The 26994-nt window shown below is 34.7% G+C and overlaps 1 protein-coding gene across 3 annotated transcripts in view; it reads right to left on the reverse strand.

Moving 5' to 3' along the window:
* Nucleotides 1–26994, reverse strand: part of LOC101903477 (uncharacterized) — a 461195-nt gene that overhangs the window by 335776 nt on the left and 98425 nt on the right. For 2 of the 3 annotated variants that reach the window (XM_024988550.2, XM_024988549.2), the window contains exons 7-8: nt 20154–20353; nt 15494–15581 (exon numbers count right to left, since the gene is read on the reverse strand). In XM_024988550.2, the coding sequence (XP_024844318.1) occupies nt 15494–15581; nt 20154–20353 (288 nt within the window). Of the gene's footprint in view, nt 1–15493; nt 15582–20153; nt 20354–21016; nt 21056–26994 lie in introns of all 3 variants that reach the window. The other variant, XM_059883702.1, reaches the window with a different exon arrangement.

Below are 26994 nucleotides of genomic sequence, written 5' to 3' on the forward strand. Positions count from 1 at the left end.
GGTACAGCCAGTATGAAACACATTATGGAGGTTCCTCACAAAATAAAAATAGAACAACGATGTGATCTAGCAACCTCACTTTTGAGCATATATCCAAAGGAAATGAAATCAGTATCTCAAAGAGATATCTTTATTCCCATGCATTGCAACATTATTCACAAAAGTCAAGGTATAGAAACAATCTAAGTGTCATTCAAAAATGAACAGATTAAAAATAGAAACATACATAGGTCTTCCTACTTCAAAAATATTTCCAATCAATAAATTGAACTTCCAACTAAAAAACACTAGAAAATAACAGCTAAATAAAACTAACAATATACTAACAATGAAAAATCAGAAAGTGAAATTAAGGAAATTATCCCACTCACCATTGCAACAAAAAGAATAAAATATTTAGGAATAAACTTACGTAAAGAGACAGAATATTTGTAGGCAAGAAGGCAAAGTGGTTGTTTCAGGAGGACCTACAAATACCTTAGAAGAAAAAAGAAGCAAAAGGTAAAGGAGAAACGGAAAGATATACTCAACGGAATACAGAGTTCCAGAAAATAGCAAGGAGAGATAAGAAAGGCTTCTTAAGCGAACAATGTGAAGAAATAGAGGAAAAAGATACAAAGCGAAAGACTAGAAATCTCTTCAAGAAAACTGGAGATACCAAGGGAATATTTCATGTAAAGACAGGCACAATAAAGGACAGAAACAGCAAAGACCTAACAGAAGCAGAAGAGATTAAGAGGTGGCAAGAATATACAGAAGAACTGCACGAAAAAGTTCTTAATGACCTGGATAACCATGATGCTGTGGTCACTCACCTAGAGCCAGACATACTGGAGTGTGAGGTCAAGTGGGCCTTAGGAAGCATTACTATGAACAAAGCTAGTAGAAGTGATGGAATTCCAGCTGAGCTATTTAAAATCCTAAAAAATGATGATGTTAAAGTGTTACACTCAATATGCCAGCAAATTTGGAAAACACAGCAGTGGCCACAGGACTGGAAAAGGTCAGTTTTTGACCAATCCCAAAGTAGGGCAATACAAAAGACTGTTCAAACTACCGAACAACTGCAATCATTTCACATGCTAGCAAAGTAAAAAAAAAAAAAAAAAAATCCTAAGAGCTAGGCTTCAGCAGTATGTAAACTGAGAACTTCCTGATGTACAAGCTGGATTTAGAAAAGGCAGAGGAATTAGTGAGGAAATTGCCAATACCCTGTGGATCATAGAGAAAACAAGGAAATTCCAGAAAAATATCTACCTCTGCTTCATTGACTACACTAAAGCCTTTGCCTGTGTAGAACACAACAAATGGAAATTCTTAAAAGAGATATGAATACCAGACCGCCTTACCTGTCTCCTGAGAAATCTGTATGCAGGACAAGAAGAAACAGTTAGAATCAGATGTGCAACAATGGACTGGTTTAAAATTGGTAAAGGAGTACCTCAAGGCTGTCTATTGTCACCTTGCTTATTTTAGTTATATACAGAGTACATCATGAAAAATGTCCAGCTGGATGAATTGCAAGCTGGAATCAATATTTCCAGGAGAAATATCAACAACCTCAGATATACAGATGACACCACCCTTATGACAGAAAGTGAATAGGAACCAAAGAGCCTCTTGATGAGGATGAAACAGGAGAGTGAAAAATCTGGCTTAAAACTCAATATTCAAAAAATGAATATCATGGCATCCAGTCCCATCACTTCATGGTAAATAGAAGGGGAAAAAGTGGAAACAGTGGAGATCTTATTTTCTTGGTCTCCAAAATCACTGTGGATGGTGACTGTAGCCATGAAATTAAAAGAAGATTGTTCCTTGGAAGAAAAGCTATGACAAACTTAGACAGCATATTAAAAAGCAGAAACATCACTTAACCGAAAAGGTGGGCATAGTCAAAGTTATAGTTTTTCCATTAGTCATGTATGGATGTGAGAGTTGGAAATAAATAAGGGAAAGCTGAGTACTGAAGAAATGATGATTTTGAATTGTGGTGCTGGAGAAGACTTTTGAGAGTGTCCTGGGATGCAAGATCAAACCAATCAACCCTAAAGAAAACCAACCCTGAATATTTATTTCAAGGACTGATGCTGAAGTTCCAATACTTTGCCTACCTGATGTGAAGAGCTGACTCACTGGGGAAAAAAAAAAAAAAAAAACCTGATGCTGGGAAAGATCAAGGGCAGGAGGAGAAGGGAACGACAGAGGATTAGATGTTTGGATAGCATCACCTACTCAATGGACATGAATTTGAGCAAACTCTGAGAGATAGTGAAGGACAGAGAAGCCTGATGTGCCATAGGGTCTCAAAGATTCAGAAATGACTTAGTGACTGAACAACAATAAACAGAACAGAACTACTGATGCATGGTACAGCATGTATGAACCTTGGAAAAAAACTTATCCTAACTGAAAATAGCCATTTACATAAGACTAAATAAATGACTTCATTTATGTGAAATGTGTACAATAGAATAATATATATATAGATAAAAAGTAGTTTAGTGGTTGTCTAGGCCTAGGTGTGCTGTGTTCTAGGTGTGGTCATGATGGTGGTGGTGGATGGGGAGATGGGCAGTGAATGATAATGGGGACTTTGTATTTTGAGGGATGGTAAAAATGTTCTAAAATCAATTGTGATTATAAGAAATTTGAATCTCCAAAAAGGCATTTGTTCTTCTATTTATATTCATATACTGTATGGCATATAAACTTTATTTCAATGAATCTGTTTTTTAAAAAGAAATTTCCATATTGAAAACAATATTCGAAAATAGTTTAAAGAATTTTTTGTGAGGGAACCCAATTCTTTTCCAACTAGGCAACTCTGAACACTTATTATATGATAACAATTACTTTTATTTTTTTTAATTTAAATTTATTTATTTTAATTAGAGGCTAATTACTTTACAATATTGTATTGGTTTTGCCATACATCAACATGAATCCACCACAGGTGTACACGTTTTCCCCATCCTGAACCCCCCTCCCTCCCCATACCATCCCTCTGGGTAATCCCAGTGCACCAGCCCCAAGCTTCCTGTATCCTGCATCGAACCTGGACTGGCAATTCGTTTCTTATATGATACTATACACATTTCAATGCCATTCTCCCAAACCATCCACCCCTCCCTCTCCCACAGAGTCCAAAAGACTGTTCTATACATCTGTGTCTCTTTTGCTGTCTCACATACAGGGTTATCGTTACCATCTTTCTAAAGTCCACATATATGCGTTAGTGTACTGTATTGGTGTTTTTCTTTCTGGCTTACTTCACTCTGTATAATTGGCTCCAGTTTCATCCACCTCGTTAGAACTGATTCAAATGTATTCTTTTTAATGGCTGAGTAATACTCCATTAACAATTACTTTTAAAACACTTGAAAATTTGTAAAGTTCTTTGCTGCCTTCGAATACAAAAATAATTTAGTCTTCTTATTTTAATTAATGAATAAGATGTAAAAGTTAGCACTGGAATATGATGTTAATCACTAAAAATGACAATTATTTACCACACAGATTAAAATGATGATCCTAACGAAACTTATTTAACTCTTTTATTCTCTTCTGACTCTTCTCCTTCTTCATCAATGAAAAGGTAATTTGAAAGCACAATAAATCAGAATATATCAGTGTTACAACTGCAAAGCATACTCAGCATTTTTATGATGGAAGTTATTACATACAGAATAATATTCCCTATAACATTCCTTGAAGAAAAAAGAGACAAAGCTGTCTGAAAAACTATCATGATCTCAATCAACTATTCAATGACATCCATCATATTCAGAACAAAAATCTAAAAATAAATTTATACATTTTAAGAAAAAAATCAAATTAGATTTGACAGACAGGGTGTCTGAAGAACTATGGACAAAGGCTTGTGACACTGTACAGGAGGCAGTGATGAAGACAATCCCCAAGAAAAAGAAGTGCAAAAAGGCAAATGGTTATCTGTGGAGGCCTTACAAAAAGGTGAAAAGAGAAGAGAAGCTAAAGGCAAAGGAGAAAAGGAAAGATATATCCATCTGAATGCAGAGTTCCCAAGTATAGCAAGGAAAGATAAGAAAGCCTTCCTAAGTGATCAGTGTAAAGAAATAGAGGAAAACAACAGAATTGGAAAGACTAGAGATCTCTTCAAGAAAATCAGAAATATCAATGGAACATTTCATGCAAAGATGGGCACAATAAAGTACAGAAATGGTATAGACCTAACAGAAGCAGAAGATATTAAGAAGTATACACAGAAGAACTATACAAAAAAGATCTTCATGACCCACATAACCACAATGGTGTGATCACTCACCTTGAGCCAGACATCCTGGAATGCGAAGTCAAGTGGGCTTTAAGAAGCATTACTACGAACAAAGCTAGTGGAGGTGATGGAACTCCAGTTGAACTATTTCAAGTCCTCAAAGACGATGCTGTTGAAATTGCTGCACTCAATATGCCAGCAAATTTGGAAAATGCAGCAGTGGCCACAGGACTGAAAGAGGTCAGTTTTCATTCCAATCCCAAAGAAAGGCAATGCCAAAGTATTTTCAAACTACTGCAAAATTACACTCATTTCACACACTAGCAAAGTAATGCTCAAAATTCTCCAAGTACATGGACAGAGAATTTCCCATTGTTCAAGTTGCATCTAGAAAAGACAGAGGAAACAGATATCAAATTGCCAACATTGGTTGGATCACAGAAAAAGCAAGAGAGTTCCAGAAAAACATCTACTTCTGCTTTATTGACTATGCCAAAGCCTGTGACTATATGGATCACAACAAAATGTGGAAAATTCTTCAAGAGATGGGATTCCAGACGACTTTACCTGTCTCCTAAGAAATCTGTATGCAGGTCAAGAAGCAACAGTTAGAACCAGACATGAAACAACAAATTGGTTCCAAATTGGGAAAGGAGTACATCAAGGCTGCATATTGTCACCCTGCTTATTTAACTTATATGCGGAGTACATCATGCGAAATGGCAGGCTGGATGACACACAATCTGGAATCAAGATTGTGGGAGAAATATCAATACCCTCAGATATGCAGATCAAACCAACCTCATGACAGAAAGCAAAGAGGAACTAAAGAGTCTGTTGATTAAAGTGAGAGGAGAGTGAAAAAGCTGGCTTAAAACTCAACATTCAAAAGACTAAGATCATGGTATCCAGTCACATCACTTCATGGCAAATAGATGGGCAATAATGGAAACAGTGGCAGACTTTATTTTCTTGGGCTCCAAATCACTGTGGATGGTGACTGAAGCCATGAAATTAAAAGACACATGCTTCTTGGAAGAAAAGTTATGACAAACATAGACAGCATATTATAAAGCAGACAACTTTGTTGACAGCTATCCATCTAGTCAAAACTATGGTTTTGCCAGTAGTCAGGTATGGATGTGAGAGTTGGACCATAAAGAAAGCTGAGTGCCAAAGAATTGATGTTTTGAACTGTGATGCTGGACAAGCACCACTTTGAACTGTGGTGCTGGAGAAGGATATGAGAAGTGTTTCTACAGTGCAAATTATTTTCTATTTCTTGATCTCAGTGATGGTTTTATGTGTCCTCACTTTGTGATAATTCATTTATCAGTATAATTAGGATTTTTGAGCTTTCTGCATGTAACCTGTATTTTAATGAAACTTGTATTAAAAGAGTTTGCATGTGTGTTCCTCAAAATACTCCATGTATCTATTTGGAAATAATTAACCCTTACATAATCCCTAAGAAGGACACTCCTATAAAGAAGTTTATTATATGCTAGCTTGCCAGAGTACATGAAATCCCAATATTGGTATTCATTTTGTGGGGACTCTGACCTCTGATTTTGCTTGGATTTCATGATATGGAAATATAAACATTTACTTTGATATTATTTTTGACACTGATTTTGAAAGAAATTTTTTCTTTAAATAGTCATTAAAATGTTTGACTGTATAGTTTTAAACTGATAATCATGTTCTTTAAAAAATATATAATTTGTAGAAATTTTCCATACCTAGGAGACACACCAGAAAGCATTTGATTTTCATAGATAATCTAACTTTTAAAGACCACTCATGTTCACAAAACTGAAAGTGCTGATTTTTTTTTCTTCAGTTCAATTCAGTTGCTCAGTCGTGTCCGACTCTGTGACCCCATGGACTACAGCAAGTTAGGCTTCCCTGTCCATCAACAAGCCCTGGAGCTTGCTCAAACTAATGTCCATTGAGTCTGTGATGCCATTCAACCCTCTTGTCCTCTGTTTTCCCCTTCTCTTGCCTTCAATCTTTCCCAGCATCAGGGTCTTTTCCAATGAGTCAGTTCTTTGCATCACGTGGCCAAATTATTGGAACTTCAGCATCAGGCCTTCCAATGAATATTCAGGACTAACTGGTTTGATCTCCTTGCAGTCCATGGGACTCTTAAATATCTTCTCCAACACCACAGTTCAAATGCTTGAGTTATTCAATGCTCAACTACCTTTATGGTCCAACTCTAACATCCATACTACTGACTACTGGAAAAAACATAGCTTTGAGTAGACAGATCTTTGTCAATAAAGTAATGTCTCTGCTTTATAATATCCTCTCTATGTTTGTCATAGCTTTTCTTTAAAGGAGCAAGCTTCTTTTAATTTCATGGCAGCAGAAACCATCTGTAGTGATTTTGGAGGCCACGAAAATAAAGTGTGCTTCCACTGTTTACCCATCTATTTGCCATGAAGTGTTGGGACAAGATGCCATGATCTTAGTTTTAAGAATGTTGAGTTTTAAGCCACCTTTCACTTTCCTCTTTCACTTTAATCAAGAGGCTCTTTAGTTCCTCTTCACTTTTAGCCATAAGTTAGGTGTCATCTGCATATCTGAGGTTATTGATATTTCTCCCAGCAATCTTGATTCAAACTTGTGTTTCATCCTTTCTGGTATTTCACATGATGTACTCTGCATAGAAGTTAAATAAGCAGGGTGACAATGTACAGCCTTGACATACTCCTTTCCCAATTTGGAACCAGTCCGTTGTTCCCTGTCTTGTTCTAAGTGTTGCTTCTTGACCTGCATACAGTTTTGTCAGGAATCAGGTAAGGTGGTCTGGTATTCCCGTCTCTTTAAGAATTTTCCACAGTTTGTTGTGATCCACACTGGCAAAGGCTTTAGTGTAGTCAATGAAACAGAAGTAGATGCTTTTCTCAAATTTTCTTGCTTTTTCTATGATCCAGTGGATGTTTGCAGTTTGATATCTGCTTCTTCTGCCTTTTCTAAATCCAGCTTGAATTTCTGGAAATTCTCAGTTCATATACTAGTGAAGCCTCACTTGGAAAATTTTGAGCATTACTTTGCTAGCATGTGAAATGAGCACAATCATGTGGTAGTTTGAACATTTTTTGGCATTGCCTTTCTCTGGGATTGGAATGAAAACTGACCTTTTTCAGTCCTACAGCTGTTGCTGAGTTTTCCAAATTTGCTGGCATATTGAGTAAAGTACTTTGTCATCATTATCTTTCAGGATTTGAAATAGCTCAACTGGAATTCCATCACCTCCACTAGCTTTGTTTGTAGTGATGCTTCCTAATGCCCACTTGACTTTGGACTGTAGGATGTTTGGCTCTAGGTGTGATCGATTATACCACCCAAACAGTATATGAGAACTTTTTGCTCCACATTCTCCATAGCACTTAGTATTATACGTCTTGTAACACTAGTCTTTCTTGGGAGTGTTGTGGTATCATCTGTATGGTTTTGATTTGCATTTTCCCTGATTAAGACTGAAACCCTTTTCACATTTTTTTTTTCTTCTTTGCTATTTCTGTATTTCCTTTTCTCAAGTGTCCATTCAAGGCTTTTCCCACTTTCTCATTAAGTTATCTTTTCTTATTGCTTTGTAAGAATTCTTTGTAAATTCAAATTTTAAATATTTCTTTGTTACATCTATTATGAATACCATCTCACATTTTTTTAGCCAGTGTTTTTACTCTCTCTGTATCTTTTTTGGGCAGAAGTTCTTTTTATCAATAGAACAGAAGTCCAATTTAGTAATATTTTCTTTTATGCTTAGTACTTTTTGTATATTGTTTGAGTTGTTGAACTACCATAAAATGTTACTGTTGATGTTTAGATTTACAGTCCGAATAGGGTTACTAACGCAAACCCTAATGCTGATTTTTTACTATGGTGTGAGTTAGAAATTTTTATCACTGCAGATGGTCATTGCAGCAATGAAATTAAAAGACACTTACTCCTTGGAAGGAAAGTTATGACCAACCTAGATAGCATATTAAAAAGCAGAGACATTACTTTGCAAACAAAGGTCCGTCTAGTCAAGGGTATGGTTTTTCCAGTGGTCATGTATGGATGTGAGAGTTAGACTGTGAAGAAAGCTGAGCACCGAAGAATTGATGCTTTTGAACTGTAGTGTTGGAGAAGACTCTCGAGAGTCCCTTGGACTGCAAGGAGATCCAACCAGTCTATTCTAAAGGAGATCAGTCCTGGGTGTTCACTGGAAGGACTGGTGCTGAAGCTGAAACTCCAATACTTTGGCCACCTCATGTGAAGAGTTGACTCATTGGAAAAGACTCTGATGCTGGGAGGAATTGGGGGCAGGAGAAGGGATGACAGAAGATGAGATGGCTGGATGGCATCATCAACTCGGTGGACATGACTTTGGGTAAACTCCGCGAGTTGGAGATGGACAGGGAGGCCTGGAGTGCTGTGATTCATGGGGTCACAAAGAGTCAGACACAACTGAGTGACTGAACTGAACTGAGTTAGAAATCAAGAGACAATTATCACCCCACATCTCCTAAGTGCATGTAATAATAAATTAAATATCCACGTAAGCGTCAGGTGTTTCTAAATCCTCTTAAGCTTCACTGGTCTGTGTACCTGTCTTTTGCAAATATGGAACTGTCTTAATGGAGATATATAACAAGCCTTGATATGCAGTAGTATAAGTCTACCAACTTCTTCAAAATTAACTTAGGTTTAACTGGTTTCTTGAATTTTATACAAATTTTAGAATCACCTTGTCAATCTGTACAGAAAAATCCTATTTGTATTTTGATTTTAATATAGAAATCATTCTGAAGAGAACCAACGTCTTTAACATACTAAATCTTCCAATCTACAAATGTGAGACATTTCTTTATTCATTAAGGCCTTCTCTAATTTCTCTCATAATAATTTTATACTTTTCAATAGGAGATCTTTCATGTATTCTGTATATTTTTCCTAGGTATTTGATGTTTTCCATGCCATTGAAAATGCATATTGTCATTTTTATTTCATCTCTAAATATTTGAAGTTAGTATATAGAAGTAAAACTGATTATATTAATAGTATTTTGCCTTTCAGCAATATTGCTGAATTCACTGATGATTTCTAATATCTAACCTTCAGAATAATTTGAATTTTCCAAGTACACAATTCTGTCATGTAAGAACAATGACAGATTCATTTCTTCCTTTCCCACACTTAAACATTTCTTTTCCAGTCCTATTGCATACTCTTGGCCCTTGAATACGTTGTAGAATAAAATTGCTAATACTGGACATATTTGTACCATCACTGATTTCACAGAAGAAGGTTTACAATATTTTATCATTAAGAATTATATCTGCCTTACTTTATTTGTAGATTGTTGTTGTTCATTCAGTAAGTCATGGCCAATTCTTTGTGACCCCATGGGCTACAGCATGCCAGGCTTCTTGTCCTCCACTATCTCCCAGAGTTTGCTCAGTTTCCATTGAATCGGTGATGCTATCCAACCATCTCATCCTCTGTCACCCCCTTCTCCTGCCCTCAATCTTTCCCAGCATCAGGGTCTTTTACAATGAGTTGGCCCTTCACATCAGGTGGCCAAAGTATTGGCACTTCAGCATGAGTCCTTCTAATGAGTATTCAGGGTTGATTTTCTTTAGGATTGACTGGTTTGATCTACCTGCAGTCCAAGAGATTCTCAAGAGTCTTGTCTAGCACCATAATTCAAAAGCTCAATTCTTCAGCTCTCAGTCTTCTTTATGGTACAACTCTCACATTTGTACATGACTACTGGAAAAATCGTAACTTTGACTATACCAGCTTTGACCATACGGACCTTTTTCAGCAAACTGATGTCTCTGTATTTGTATTTACAGGTATTTTTATTTGTATTTGTAGATAAATTTTATAACATAGGAAATTGCCATTTATTCTAAGTTTACTAAGACTTTTTATCTTGAATAGATAATGAATTTTACTCAGTGCTTTCTCTGTATCTTTTCAGGTGTCTTTGTACTATGTCACCACTATTCTTCTGCTCTGGTTAATTCCATTGATTGGTCTTCAAATGTTCAACTGACCTTGCATTCCTGGAATAATGCTAATGTGTCTGTGATATATTATAATCTTTATGTATCACTGGACTCAATTTGCTATTTTTTGATATTGCTATTTCTTATTTTATGTAACAGACATTTTCTTTCTTGTGATTTCCTTATAAAATTCGGTAATAAGATTTCAATGGCCTCAGAACATTAGTTGGAAAGTGTTCTTACTCTGTTTTGTTATCTGGCATAGTTTGAATAGGGTTAGTGCTATTTCACTCTTAAATGTTTTGAGGAATTAACATATGAAGTTATCTAGACAAGAGTATTTTTCTGGAAAGGTTTATAACTATGGATTCAATTTATTTAATACAATGTTTATTAAACCTTCATATATATACATATATATATATATATATATATACATTTAAAATTCAGACAGTGATTCAGTAGGTTAGTGTGAGACTCAGGTCTGCCACCTTAACAAGATTGGGGTGATAATAATGTTGCTGGTGCAGGGATGACAATTAATTGGTAAGATTTTATTGTATGTGACAATTGCTGTTTCTTTTTATGTCAATTTCCATTATTTTTTCTAGGAATTTTTCTACTCTGTGTACATTGTCAAATTTTCAACATAAATGATATAAAAGTATTATGTATTACTTTACATAGGTAGGATTTCTAGTACTATCTCCTTTTCATTACTAATATTTTGTATGTCAGGCTTTAAAAAATTTCATAATTTATCACCTCCACTTTCAACTAATAAATTTTGAGAGTTTTAGCTTACTGCTTTCTTTTTTTTTTTTTTTTTTGCAATTTTTTCCCAACTTTATTGAGATGTAATTGACACATAAAAATCTTATCTATTTAAATGTACAATATGATGATTTTATATATGTAAATATTACTGCTTGTTTTCTATTTCATTAACTTCTGTATTTACTTTCAATATGTTTTGTTCTGTCTATATTGATTTTGAATTTAATTTGATTTTCTTTTTTTAATGGCTTTCTTGTAATCGCTTCATGAGATGAATACTTAAATTATAGACTTTCAGCTCTTTTCCCTTTTTATTAAATACATCAAAAGGTATGACTCTTTCTTAAATACAACATAAACTGCACATCACAAGTTCGCTATGTCGTGTCTTCATTATCATTCCATTCAAAATCTTAAAATTCTCAATGTGTTTTCTTCTTGCCTTCTTTTTCCCTAGCTTTGTTGAGGTCTAATTGATAAATAAAATGTAATATATTTAAAAGTGAATGTGAACACCACTCAGTTGTGTCCTACTCTTTGCAACCCCATGGACTGTACAGTCCATAGAATTCTCCAGGCCAGAATATTGCAGTGGGTAACCCTTCCCTTCTCCAGGGTATCTTCCCAATTCAAAGATTGAACCCTGGTCTCCCACATTGCAGGCAGAGTCTTGACCAGCTGAGCCACCAGGATATTTAAAGCATACACATAATGATTTGATATATGTATACACTAGAAAGCATTACCATGATCAAGTAATTTAACTTATCTATAATTTCATACAGTTACATTTTTTATGAGAATGCTTAAGTTCTGCTCTCTTTGCAAATTTTAATTATGCAATAAAATATTAGTTTACAATGACTCTTGCTCTAGAATTTAGTTCAAATACATGGATGTACAAATATATATATATGTATATATAATTGTATGTAATATATATGTATATATAATATGCATGTACATACATATACTAATACATATGTATACTAATTACACATAACCTAACAGAAGCAGAAGATATTAAGAAGAGGTGGCAAGAATACACAGAACTATACAAAAAAGATCTTCATGACCCACATAACCACAATGGTGTGATCATTCACCTAGAGCCAGACATCCTGGAATGCAAAATCAAGTGGGCCTTAGGCAGCATCACTACAAAAAACGTTAGTGGAGGTGCTGGAATTCTAGATGAGCTATTTAAAGTCCTCAAAGATGATGCTGTGAAAGTGCTGCACTCAATATGCCAGCAAATTTGGAAAACACAGCAGTGGCCACAAGGACTGAAAAAGGTCAGTTTTCATTCCAATCCTAAAGAAAGGCAGTGCCAAAGAATGTTCAAACTACTGCAAAATTACATTCATCTTACATGCTAGCAAAGAAATGCATAAAATACTCCAAGCCAGGGTTCAACAGCACATGAACCATGAAATTCCAGATGTTCAAGCTGAAACGTCTAAGGAACATCTTTCCTTAGAAAAGGCAGAGAAATCAGAGATCAAATTGCCAATATCTGTTAGATCATAGAAAAAGCAAGAGAGTTCCAGAAAAACATCTACTTCTTTATTGATTATGCCAATGCCTTTGACTGTGTAGATCACAACAAACTGTGGAAAATTCTTGAAGAGATGGTAATACCATACCACCTTACCTGCCTCATGAGAAATCTGTATGCAGGTCAAAAAGCAACAGTTAGGACATGGAACAACAGACTGGTTACAAATTGGGAAAGGAGTATGTCAAGGCTGTATGTTGTCACCCTGCCTATTTAACTTATATGCAGAGTACATCATGAGAAATGGTGGAATGGATGAAGCACAAGCTGGAATCAAGACTGCCGGGAGAAATATCAATAACCTCAGATACGCAGATGACACCAACCTTATGGCAGAAAGCAAAGAGGAACAAAAGAGCCTCTTAATGAAAGTGAAAGAGGAAAGTGAAAAAGCTGACTTAAAACCCAACATTCAAAAAACTAAGATCATAGCCTCTAGTCCCATCACTTCATGGCAAATAGATGGGGAAACAGTGAGAGACTTTATTTTTGGGGGCTCCAAAATCACTGCAGATGGTGACTGTGGCCATGAAATTAAAAGACACTTGCTCCTTGGAAGAAAAGCTATGACTGACCTAGACAGCATATTAAAAATCAGAGACATTACTTTGCTGACAAATATCTGTCTAGTCAAAACTAGTTTTTCCAGTAGTCATGTATGGATGTGAGAATTGGACTATAAAGAAAGCAGGGTGCTGAAGAATTGATGCTTTTGAACTGTGATGTTGAAGAAAACTCTTGAGAGTCCCTTGGACTGCAAGGAAATCAAACCAGTTAATCCTAAAGGAAATAAGTCCTGAATATTCATTGGAAAGACTGATGCTGAAGCTGTAACTCCAATAGTTTGGCCACCTGATGTGAAGAACTGACTCATATGAAAAGACCCTGATGCTGGGAAAGAGTGAAAGCAGAAGGAGAAGGTGATGACAGAAGGTGAGATGGTTGGATGGCTTGCCAACTCGATAGACATGATTGAGTAAGCTCCAAGAGTTAGTGATGAATAGGAAAGCTTGGCATGCTGGGGTCCTTGGGGTCGCAAAGAGTTAAACACAAATGAGTGACTGAACTGATTGATATGTATAATTAGTATAACAAGGAACTAGGGACTAGTCCAGAGTTTTTAATATATGTTTTTATGGCATATCTTTTTCTATCCTTTGATTTTCGGTAGCCTTGTATATATGCGTCCACTTTGCCTTAACCTCTTTGATGCCCTCAAACAGAAGAGTTTATTTTGTCCATATTTTCTAATTTTTCTCAGCGGGTTGGTTGGCATAAATAAAAAGGAATCTGAAACAACTTTTCGGAAAGCAACAGTCTAACTTTGTGGCTTTTCATAATATATACTTTCCTACTACTTTCTGCTGTAGTAAAACAAGAAATGCCAGAGACTGATCTGAGAAGAGGTCCCTTGCACCTAAAAACCCATCTGCAAATTAATGCACAAAATAGATGGACCTTCGTGAGCTGCATTTTTCTTTATCTTCTCATTATACTCACCTTGAACTGAAGAAATTTCAGCAAGTCAACAGGCTTTAAATGAAGATTTTTAAAGTTATTATATCCAATGCTTAGAACAGTACCTGACAAATAATAATTGCTATATAAGTATTAGTTATTATTATTAAATATTCCCACATATAACCAGTTTTAGAACTTATTTCTTATAGAGGAATTACAATTAACAATGACACAATACCTGTGTTAATGAATACTGCTACAGGATTCCTTGGTATGTTTAATCATCATGAAATATTTATTAGAAACTCACTATGTAAAAATGATTATGTTGGAAAATCAATATAAAAAATGTAGGATAATGCTTTACCTCAAGAGAATTAAAATCAAATTCAGATACAACATATGTGTAAAAATAAACATTACTTATTTAAATATCTCAATATTCCACTAAAATTTGAGGCAAAGAATTCTCATTCATTCATGCCTCCCCCATGTAGCCTAGCACATATATCTGTACATAAGAAAAGAAAAAGTGTTAGTTGCTCAGTTGTGTTCAACTCTTTTGCAACCCCATGGACTGTGGACTGTAGCCTATCAGGCTCCTCTGTCCATGGAATTCTCCAGGAAAGAATACTGGAGCATCTTTATACTGGGAAGTTATCCCCTTCTCCAGGGGATCTTCCCAACCCAGGGATCGAACATGGGTCTCCTCCTGCATTGCAGGAAGATTCTTTGTTGTCTGAGCCACCAGGAACTGTTTCTGCATATAGCCAACCCTCAAATGATTATGGAATTAAATCAAGTTTACAATGTTAAATTCTAGAAAATATTAACTATAAAGGAATAGGGTCATCTTGATGATTGATGAATGGATGAATGGAAGTATTAAATAATAAATGAATGAACTAGCTACAGCTTAAAAGAAGTGTTGTTTTGATAAGGAAAGAAGTCATGGTAGTAAATTAGAAGTGGAGAAAATATTATGATAAAAAGAATAAAGACAGAATCATACATGAAATATTTCAAGATAAATTAGTACAGGGATCACATAAAAGAGAAGGATAAGATAACAGATGAGTATGAACTAAGAAGGGTTGTGAATAGTAATGTAACAAGTTTAGACTATGTTCCCTGAATGATGGTGAGTGTTTCAAGGTTTCTGATCAGTTTAATACTTATTTTGGAATAACACAGCAACAATGGTAAATTCTAGTTGAATAGAAAAGAGATTTGAGTTTACCAATCCATTAGTAGCTATACAAATAGTCTACATCTATATAAATAAATATGGATCTGAATTTCAGTGTTGGCACTGGAAATGTTGAAGAAAAGATAGGTTACAGCACTACTGAAGATAAAATTACAAGATCTGATGAACAAACACATATGGAAATTGTATGGAGGACAATACAACAACACAATATATCTTACCTGTTCAGAGAAATGTTTCAGTAATGTAATATGTTTAATGAGGTGGTTTTTCAGACTGGAAAATTCTGACATGCAATCAAATGGAGGGCTGCCAGGGAAAGATGACAACACATTCTATCAATCTCAGTTTCACTTAATGCAACAACTTTATACCATAGGAAAGTGAAAATTATAATCCACAATATGTACAGCTTTACATTATTTTGAAAGAGTGTCAAGTGTCAAGTGTCAGCTAAATTCAAAACATCACAAAGTTACATCAAAAAATAACAGAAGGCTTATATGGAAGATGATCAATGTGATATATCTATGGCCTCAATAAAGTGATAGGATGATAAGTGCACAATTTACAGCAGTTATTCCTATTTTCAAGTTACTATAGGTAGAAGGTAGAGTATGTAAGGTTTCAGTTTTATATTTTCTTTGGCTAGTTTACTATACAGATGGTTATATGGAAAAGGAAAAATGAAAAGTATCAAATATTAATTAACTATGTAATCCACAAGTAGATTATCTACCACTTGAAAAATAGATTGGCTGTTGGTAACTCATTTTATTTGCCACAATTGAAAAAAGATGTATTTTACTTAGGACACTATAACCAATTGAAAAGTTTTGGCTTTATTACTTTTGTCAGGCATAGCTCTTAGCCTTCTGTGGTTTGGGGAATCTGTAATCACAAGTACTAATTCGAATGAGGTGATAAAACCTACATACTTTTGTTGGACAATGATCACTATTACAATCTAAAAATGGAGAACAATTTTCAGAATGACATTTGTAAAATAAATTAACAAGCATTACAATGCTGAAACCATATTTGCCTTCACAAGGGAAACAAAATTTTATTTTTAAAAATTAGCAAGAAAAAGTAATTTATAACCCCTTCTCCAAATTCCTAGGAGATTGCAGTCCCCAGATTTTATATGAATGTGCTATTTTCTGGAGATCTATTTCTAAAACACATAAGAACATGGGCAATGATTCAAATTTCTTCTTATAAAAAGTATATAAACGTATGTGGCAAATATAGCTGCCAGATCCATAGGATAATCTCCTTTAACTATGTCCAGGGTATGAAACATGTGAGCAAAATTTCTTAGGCAGTTTTTTTCCTTCTTAATTATTTCTGGATCAAAAAAATGAGCAAATAGGCAAGAAAATATTGAGTCACTCTCCTACCATCTCACCCTACCCTATCCCTCAATTCTCAACATGAAACATGCTCAAATTATGTTTCCTTACATGTAGAATCTTGGGTAGTTACACTTTGATAAGTAGTCTTGCATTACTACATTATGCTCCTCAATAAATTTTGTCACAAATTATATTTACCTCAAAAAATAATTCACTTAAAATTTTAATGACTAATGCCAATATAAAATACAGAAGCCCTTGTAAAATGACTGAAATTTACATTTAGTAACATAAGAATTTTTAATACTCATTATTTCTATAATAAATCTTAAAATCTTTATTCTATTAGTAATAAAGTAGAACTTAAACTTAGCTATCTCATCTACATCTAAGCTTATAATGCTGGCAAAATCAACCTTTGTTACACTGTAGTTCAGTCAAATAGTTCTTTGTTGTTCAGTAGCTAAGTCATGTCTGACTCTTTGTGTCTCCATAGACTACTGCACGCCAGGCTCCTCTGTCCTCCTCTATTTCCTGGTGTTTGCTCAAATGAAAAGTTCTAGTAACTCACAAAAAAGGCTAATACTTTCAGGAAAATATAACAAATGGTAATTGTTCATGGGGGGGTCATATAAGCACATTTCCCACCCACCCCCTTTTTTTTTTTAAGATGACATCTTGATTCATCTCCTGCTGTGCGAGTGCTAAGTTGCTTCAGTCGTGTCCAACTCTTAGTGACCCTATCTACGGACTGTAGCCTGTCAAGCTCCTCTGCACATGGGATTCTCCAGGCAAGAATACTGGAGTGGGTTGCCATTTTCTCCTCCAGGGGATTTTCCCAACCCAGGGATTGAATCCATGTCTCTGGCGTCTCCTGCATTGGAAGGTGTGTTCTTTACCACTAGTGGCACATATACTTCAATTCTCAAAAGTACTTATTATCTCTACCACCAAGGTGACTCATCAGACTTATTTGTTTCTAATAAAGCTGAAATAAATTTTAGGCCTGAAATCATATTTTATTACATCAAGTAAATTAACAGCTTGAACCACAAATTAAGAAAAATATGATATTAAAACTAATGAAGCAACATTTACATTTTAACATAATCTTTCCTCTGTGTTCTTTTAGAAACACAGAGATTAGGCTAATTTTAGAATAAGCTATAGAAATAATTTTTTCCCACTGACACAATTACCCAATTTCAGAAAGTAAAGAATGAACAATTCCTCCAATTGACACTCCAATTCCTCCAGCTAGCACAGATATTTGGTAAGGGGGACTTAATTTACTGCATAAGGAAAGCAATTAGGCTGAGCCCCAACAATTCTTAAAATCCATGTAACTCTCTGATGAGTCCTTGACACAATTTTCAAGACATCTGGACTTCCCTAGGAAGTCTGGAAAATCAGAAGCAATTAAAGTTAAGAAATTTAAAAGTATTAAGTTGTTTTGTAGCAACCATGACCAGTGCAAAGCACATTATTGTTTTTTTAATGTGTTCCATTCATAATATTTTATGTATTCAAAGATAATATATGGAACGTTCAATAAGTCCTCAGCTTAGTAAAATTATCATTCAATATGAAAAACTTTTATTTAGTCCTCAAGCAAGGACTACGAACATCTGTCATGTTGTAAATTGAAGTTTAAAACCTTGAAGCAGTTGGAAAAGAAGATGCTGAGATGACCCATAAATTTGCCATATTCAAAAGCTGTTATATGAAGTCATTGGTATAATTACAGAATTTATTGAAAGAGTAATCTGACTGATTGTCTTTAGGACTACTCAATATAAAATACTGTAGGAGTAATATAACTCCCATTTAATCTTCCCTGGTTCCAGTGATGAAAGTGAAAAAAGCTCTCAAATTGGTGATGTAGTAATATTATACCAAAGAGTGCTTCTTAATACTAATACCATGATGTGAATTTTGTAATGAGACTACTTCAATCAAATGAAAATTTAATACTGTGAGTTATCAATCACCAATGAAGCAGATTATATCCACTATGCGGGTCTTTATGTTGCCACTACCTAGTCCTATAGTTATCTTTGCCATCTGCCAATTATCCTTTTCCCTATTTTCCTTAAGTTGAATTTATTCAGGATTCCATTATGTCCTTTGTCTTAGCTTGTTACAAGATAGATGTTTGTAAGGAGCTCAAAAGAGAGGAAACTGAGGAACTGATGAAAGTCCTAATTTTTTTCTAATCTTCAATTTGGAATTTTTTGAACAAGTGTGTCAATCATTTCCTCCCCTCTTTATATGAACAAAATGGGGTTGTCAATCAACTATGAATTGCAATGAAAAGAAATGATAATAAAAGAGCAAATAACAAAGAGGGAAGAAAAAAGTATCATGACTTCTCCCTCTTTTACTTCTCTGTTGATCATAAAAACATACTTCCCTCTCTTACTATCTAACTTCTCCATCTTTGGGATGTAACACTTTCCAATAGAAGAAGTAAATGGCCTAGATTAAAATAAATAAATAAATAAATAAATACATAAATATATATATATATATAATGTTTCATTTGTGTGTAGAATATAGAGTTGACTAAAGTCTTTGATTAAAAATAATTAGAAAATGGAAATATTAATATACTACCTACAGATTATTATCAAAACAAGAATAAAAATCATTAGCCTTTGACTTTCATAACTCTCTCTTAGTAATACAGAGTTTTACAACCAGAACTGACTGGTTTATAAATATTTTTACTATAATTTATATATATATATACACACACATATATATATATATACTTAAATATTTGCTGTTTTTTAGTTGCTAGGTAGTGACTGACTCTTTTGCAACCACATGGACTATAGCCCACCAGGCTCCTCTCTCCATGGGATTTCCCAGGTAAGAATACTGGAGTGAGTTGCCATTTCCTCCTCCAGGGCATCTTCCTGAACCAGGAGCAAACCTGTGCCTCCTGTACTGGCAGGCAAATTCTTTACCACTGAACCACAGGGGAAGCCTATACATATATATGTATATGTATATATATATATACACACACACACATGCACACTCACATACATATATATATATATATATATATATATATATAATGCACAAACACATGCACACACACACACACACACATATATATGAAAAAACTATTTTGTCCAGATGTGATAATTTAAAACTTTTTTGTAACTGTTATGCATCCCTGAAAGACTTCAGAGGAACAAGTACTCTTTCTAACGAAGCAGTAATTTGATCTATAAAGAAAGACCAAAATTAATCCTTTGTAAAACAAATACTTTTTTGGTAAAGTGATTTTTTTTCTGTTTAAAGTGAGATGATCAAATATTGTTTACTTACTGGGAATTATATAAATGTGTTCTTTACCCTATGGAAATATTAGAGCATAAATAAAAATCTTTTAATGTCTTTGAAACATACTGTGGAAATAAAATTCAATTCCTACTTAAAAATTTTGAAGAGATAGAAAGAGGGGAAAATGCAACTATCTGAAAGCTTTAGATTACATATTAGGAATTACCTTTCAAGAATGTTTAGTATCATCTTGACCATATTAATCACTTCAACAGCAGCAGTAAGAATGTTATCAGGTGGTTGTTCATAAGTGCCATGTAGAGAACGTGCCCTTCTTCTTTCCGATATCATGACAAGAACACGGTCAACAGCATGCTCAAGATGTTCACTTCGTCTTCTGAATCTGGTAGGCATCTCTTTGTCATTCTGAAATTAAAGTGGGAGTTTGGGGGGAAGAAATGAGACAGCACTTATCTAACACACTATAAATGTGGAATAGATTCAATAGCAACACCATTTAGTCAAAGTAATGTAAGAGGTGCAAAATCAGACACTTTTCATTATTTAAATATTGTTTCTGGTAATGCTTATATAATTCATGGCAATTGTTATCTAAAGGGCATGAAAAGAATAAGATTCATCCACAGAAATACTGAGTCATGTTATTTTCAGTCAGTTCAGTTCAGTTGCTCAGTCGTCTCCAACTCTTTGTGACCCCATGAATTGCAGCATGCCAGGCCATGTTATTTTAGAATGTGACAAAAACTACTTGCCCATAATTAGGATATATTAATTCTGGTACTGCCTTATTAGTAAGCTTACCTCATTTTCTTTTTAGAGTATATAATCCACTAAGGGGAAAACTTATACTACTTTGTATTCTGGAGAGGACTGGGTATAGATCTAAGAGACAGGAAAGGGAATCCTTACATTTAATTTATCTTGGAGCCCTGTAAAATATGTGAGAGCTGGTAATTTAAACACACATGAGCTCTAAGATTATTCAGTAGTAAATACAGCACTTCAAGTAATTAGACACTTGTCTTATCTACCTATTTTCTCTGACTGAATGTGTATACATATACTCACTTTTATAAGACTTTGTCCAGAGTTTCATCAAATGGCTATCTGAAATAACAACAGAGTTGCAATAATGGCCCCATGTAGCCTCTTCTTTAAAAGAAGTTACTCTAGCTTCCTCATTAAATGGTCAGGAAATAATCCATGATTTACTAAGTAGTGAGGACATTTAATAAAAAGGATCTCTTCCCTTTTAGTCTTTGAAATTTTGAGGTATAGGAAAATTTTGTTTAATTATGAAAGAGAGAAATATATAACTATTTCTGTCCTGATTTCAATATCTTATCACATGAAAATATCATATTAATATGATTTCTATAAAACCATAAAACCAAGTGCATAGTTAATCAATAATTACTTAATTCTAATGTAAAGTCTATCATGTAATATATTCAGATGTTCAACCTTAATGTTTCACTTTAAATATGAAACAACATAAACATAGATCATCGTACAGATTTCTGATGCAGAGTTTGCTTTCGGTAGTATTCACCTTTTTCAAATAAGCTTGCTTTGCATTTGTTGATTGGCAAAATACTATGTGTATTTGGCATTTTTTTAGTTTTTTCAAAGTGTCTCAGCATACAAAGAAAAAAGTAATAGAAAATTATGGCTTCTACTTTTCTTATTTATGGTTGTCAGAATGAAAGTATCAATGCCAACATTTAAGATATAAACCTAAGCATGCTTTTACTTTCATTTCTGCTTCCCAACCTTCTTCTGCTTTCATTGATATAATTTGAATTTTGAATATAAACTATTATCATTAATATTTTAAATACTGATATTATTCAGGTATATACTTTTACGACAGTTTTACTTCCAGGAAGTTTTTCAAAGCCTATAATCATATTAATGAAGATTATTTTGAAAAACTATACTAGTTTCATAGCTCATTGTCCGTTCTTTTATACCACAACATGTCTGTTCTTGGATTATTTATCTTTGCTCAGCTGAAACACATCTTCCTGTAATTTTAAAGAATTAATGGGTTCAGGATGGTGAACACATGTACACCCATGGATGATTCATGACAATGTATGGCAAAACCACTACAATATTGTAAAGTAATTAGCCTCTAATTAAGATAAGTAAATTAAAAAGATAAAAATAAAAATGTAAGCCTTTAAGAATTAATGGGATTTATTCCCTGAATTTGTATTCTTAAGAATATTTTAATTTTCCAACTCCCATAAACGGTCTCCCAAAATCATACAGCTAACTATTAGTAGACCTCATCCTGGAAACAGAAGGCTGCTGATGCTCAGTGCTCCCTTTCTACTACATTATTAAATTTATTTGGTCCCAGAGGGACAAGAAAAGATGGGAAAATTTTGATGCATGCCATTTGTCAGTGTGGTGAAATGGAAAGACTCTATGTTTGGTTTAAGATCAATCACTTAAATGTATTGATTTGTTTCTTGTTTCTTTTTAAAATGTGAAAATCTATCAGACATGTGTTTTCTTTCCTTTTTGGGTTTTAAATTCATTGCGCAGAGAGCAAACTTTTTTTTCCAATAAGCCACAGGACTGGAAAAGGTCAGTTTTCATTCCAATCCCAAAGAAAGGCAATGCCAAAGATTGCTCAAAGTACCACACAATTTCACTCATCTCACACACTAGTAAAGTAATGCTCAAAATTCTCCAAGCCAGGCTTCAGCAATATGTGAACGATGAACTTCCAGATGTTCAAGCTGGTTTTAGAAAAGGCAGAGGAACCAGAGATCAAATTGCCAACATCTGCTGGATCATCAAAAAAGCAAGAGAGTTCTAGAAAAATATCTATTTCTGCTTTATTGACTATGCCAAAGCCTTTGACTGTGTGGATCACAATAAACTATGGAAAATTCTGAAAGAGATGGGAATACTGGACTACCTGACCTGTCTCTTGAGAAATCTGTATGCAGGTCAGGAAACAACAGTTGGAACTGCACATGGAACAACAGACTGGTTCGAAACAGGAAAAGGAGTATGTCAAGTCTGTATATTGTCACCTTGCTTGTTTAACTTATATGCAGAGTATATCATGAGAAACGCTGGGCTGGAAGAAGCACAAGCTGGAATCAAGATTGCCGGGAGAAATATCAATAACCTCAGATATGCAAATGACACCACCCTTATGGCAGAAAGTGAAGAACTAAAGAGCCTCTTGATGAAAGTGAAAGAGGAGAGTGAAAAAGTTGGCTTAAAGTTTAACATTCAGAAAACTAAGATCATGCCATCCACTCCCATCTCCTCATGGCATATAGATGGGCAAACAGTTGGAACAGTGACCAACTTTATTTTGGGGGGCTCCAAAATCACTGCAGATGGTGATTTCAGCCATGAAATTAAAAGACGCTTACTCCTTGGAAGGAAAGTTAAGACCAACCTACATCCCATGGAGAGAGGAGCCTGGTGGGCTGCAGTCCATGGGGTCGCTAAGAGTTGGACATGACTGAGCGACTTCACTTTTAATTTTCGCTTTCATGCATTGAAGAAGGAAATGGTAACCCACTCCAGTATTCTTGCTTGGAGAATCTCAGGGATGGGAGAGCCTCATGGGCTGCCATCTACGGGGTCACACAGAGTTGGGCACACTGATGCAACTTAGCAGCAGCAGCAGCAGATAGCATATTAAAAAGCAGAGACATTACTTTGTCAACAAAGGTCCGTCTAGTCAAGGCTATGGTTTTTCCAGTAGTCATGCATGGATGTGAGAGTTGGACTATAAAGAAAGCTGAGCACCAAATAATTGATGCTTTTGAACTGTGGTGTTGGAGAAGACTCTTGAGAGTCCCTTGGACTGCAAGGAGATCCAACTAGTCCATCTTAAAGAAGATCAGTCCTGGGTGTTCATTGGAAGGACTGATGTTGAAGCTGAAACTCCAATACTTTGGCCACTTGATGTGAAGAGTTGACTCATTTGAAAAGACCCTGACGCTGGAAAAGATTGAAGGCAGGAGGAGAAGGAGACAACAAAGTATGAGATGGTTGGATGGCATCACTGACTAAATGGACATCAGATTCAGTGCTGCCCATGGGGTCTCAAAGAGTCAGACATGACTGAACGACTGAACAACAACAACAATACGATCTTCAGTAGTATTTTGGACTGTGGGCAGAGGCTACTTTATTGCCAAAGTTTATGTGAAAAAAATTTCAAAATTGGAGTTTTAAATTAAATCAGTACACAATATCCTTGAATAAGAGTTTGAATACCTATTTAATGTTGAATCATGCTTTGTGATCAGCATTCTAGGGATTATGATGGAAGATGAAATATATGTGAATGTATTATGATTTTCCTTTTTTTAAAAAAATCATGAAATTATTCATTTATTTTTGTATCAATTGACTATCTTCATTATTTAGAATGTTAGTTATACAAGTGCAGGTACCATGCTGTCAAGTTTATTGTAATACTGAACAGTCTGGCATATAGTTGGCCCTCAGCAAATTTGTTGAATTAAAGTCATATATTTATTAGAAGCTCGTGTATTTTGTTCCATGTTTACTTGCCAGAATTAATTTCACCCCTTTTCAGTACCATTCAAAATCAGAAAAGCATGCTTCATTGTAAAATATAAATTCATCAGCTCCACATGATGTAAGTTGAATATTTCTTTGGATATTTCTTTATTATGGCAAGTCAAACTACTGTATTAGAATGGACCTATTGGTTTCAGAAGCCATTATTGATTAACTGCCTAAGGTACAATAACTTCTGGGGCATGGAGGAATTAAGACTTATATAAATGCTCAAAGTTTCAAACTTAAAATGAAAAACAATTACCTGAGCATATGCATCATATTAAACATCTGAATGGGTGACAGTTTTCACCCATTTTCATCCTACTGGTTAGCACAATGTCAGTATAGCTATATGTTATTCTATTTGTGATATTTTGAAATGGTCCATCTAGCCCAACATTCTGTAGTTTTTTCACAGTTTCAATTTTATATCTTAATTTTCACACATAGTATAGTATATATTAAAAGACATAAACATATCAATCACATATATAAGTGTATATGTATGTTATGCATATATATGTGTATATATACATACACACATATATACATGTATTCAGTTTTGTGAATAGAATTTAGTTTGCTGACACTAGCTGCACTTATAGAAAAGTGTACATGAATTGCTGAAATGCCTATACTATAAATTTCAGCTTGTTATATCTGTGAAAATATCAAATCATTAATTATATAGACATCATGAGGCAAAGGAAAATGAACTCCAGCCTTCTTATTTATGATGGAAACTGTTAAAGACTAACTACACCATAGTAAGCCTCTAACCTGTTGTTCTCTATCAAATATTATTCAGTTCTCAAATTTCTGGCAACAGACACTACTATTTCAACACTTTGAAAAAAAATTCTGTCAACAGCCTAACTCCTGGAGTTGCTCAAGTCCATCCCTTCACTATTCACACCTGCTTCCAAAGCAGTCATCAGTAAAACAAGCAAACAGTGAGATATTTTAAAATACACTGTAGTATGGAACTTCACAAGTGAACTTTAAAAACTTTAGCACCGTTTTTAAAATACAAATTCTTTTTTGAAACTCATTATACAGTAGCCCCTATATTTACATTCTGTCAATAAAGAATATAAATTCTGTCAATAGTGCATTTATGACTAAATGCCATTTAAGTCACTCTGAGTATGATCGTTAACAGTTTTCTCAGTTATTCAGACTCACTCTAACTAAATTATAGTAAATTTCCATGTTATAATCACTCTCTCACAGTACTTTACCAAAATAAGTATAGTTCCCCATATTATCTACACAAAATCTAATCTTTGTAAACCTCCTTTGATCATTTTATTCTTTCCTTTCAATAGAGAACAAACCCCACCTTTTCCCCAAAGTATCTTAATTAAATTATACCTTAGCAACAACTTTAGCCTCTCAGAAGTCAATGTCAGGTTGTTGTTGTTGTTGTTGTTGTTGTTGTTTTTTACAATGGAAGGACATTAGCTTTATAAATGCTAGACTCAGAGACATTCTGGTTCTCCTTTATGATTGGAAAACTCACTCTTTTACCTAGTCTCTACCTCTTCCTGCAGTTATTTTAAGTGCAGAGCTTTCACCTGCTAATATCATCTATCCAGTAGTGTTATTATCCTTATAGTTTACTCATAAAGAAAGCATTTTTATGTCTAATTGAAGGGATTTGCTATATACAGTGTACATAACAAATTTTACATTTCTCAAATATCACTCTGAGGCTATTTATGTTGAACAGACATTCTTATCATGCACTCATACTTCTCTACCCCCAACAGCTTTACTGAGAAATAATTAACATGTAACATTGTGTAATTCTAAAATGTATAATGTGATTATTTGATGCATGTGTATATTCTGAAATAATTACCATCCTAAAGTTATTTAACACATTTATTACCTCATATAATTTTTGTGTCCTCTGAACATTTTTAGACTTGCTTTCTTTTAAATCTGAGCTTATTTTGAGATAAAATTACTATTAATATATCATACAATTCACCTATTTAAATTATAAGATGCAATGGTTTTTAGTATCTTCAGAGTTATGCAACCATTGCCAGTAATTACAGAACATTTTCATCATCTCCCATACCCATTAACATGCGTGCATACACGTTAAGTTGCTTCAGTCATGTCCAACTTTTTGTGACCCTATGGACTGTGGCCCTCCAGGCCCCTCTGTCCATGAGATTCTCCAGGCAGGAATACTGGAGTGGGTTGACATGCCCTCCTCCAGGGAATCTTCCCTAACCAGGGATCAAACCTGTATCTCCTGCAATTCTTGCATTGCAGGTGGACTCTTTACCACTGAGCCACCAGGGAAGCCCATACCCATTAACTGCTGCTGCTGCTAAGTCGCTTCAGTCATGTCCGACTCTGTGCGAACCCAGAGACAGCAGCCCACCAGGCTTCCCCGTCCCTGGGATTCTCCAGGCAAGAACACTGGAGTGGGTTGCCATTTCCTTCTACAATGCATG

The sequence above is a fragment of the Bos taurus genome, chromosome X (genome assembly GCF_002263795.3).
Source record: "Bos taurus isolate L1 Dominette 01449 registration number 42190680 breed Hereford chromosome X, ARS-UCD2.0, whole genome shotgun sequence".
Lineage (NCBI taxonomy): Eukaryota > Metazoa > Chordata > Mammalia > Artiodactyla > Bovidae > Bos > Bos taurus.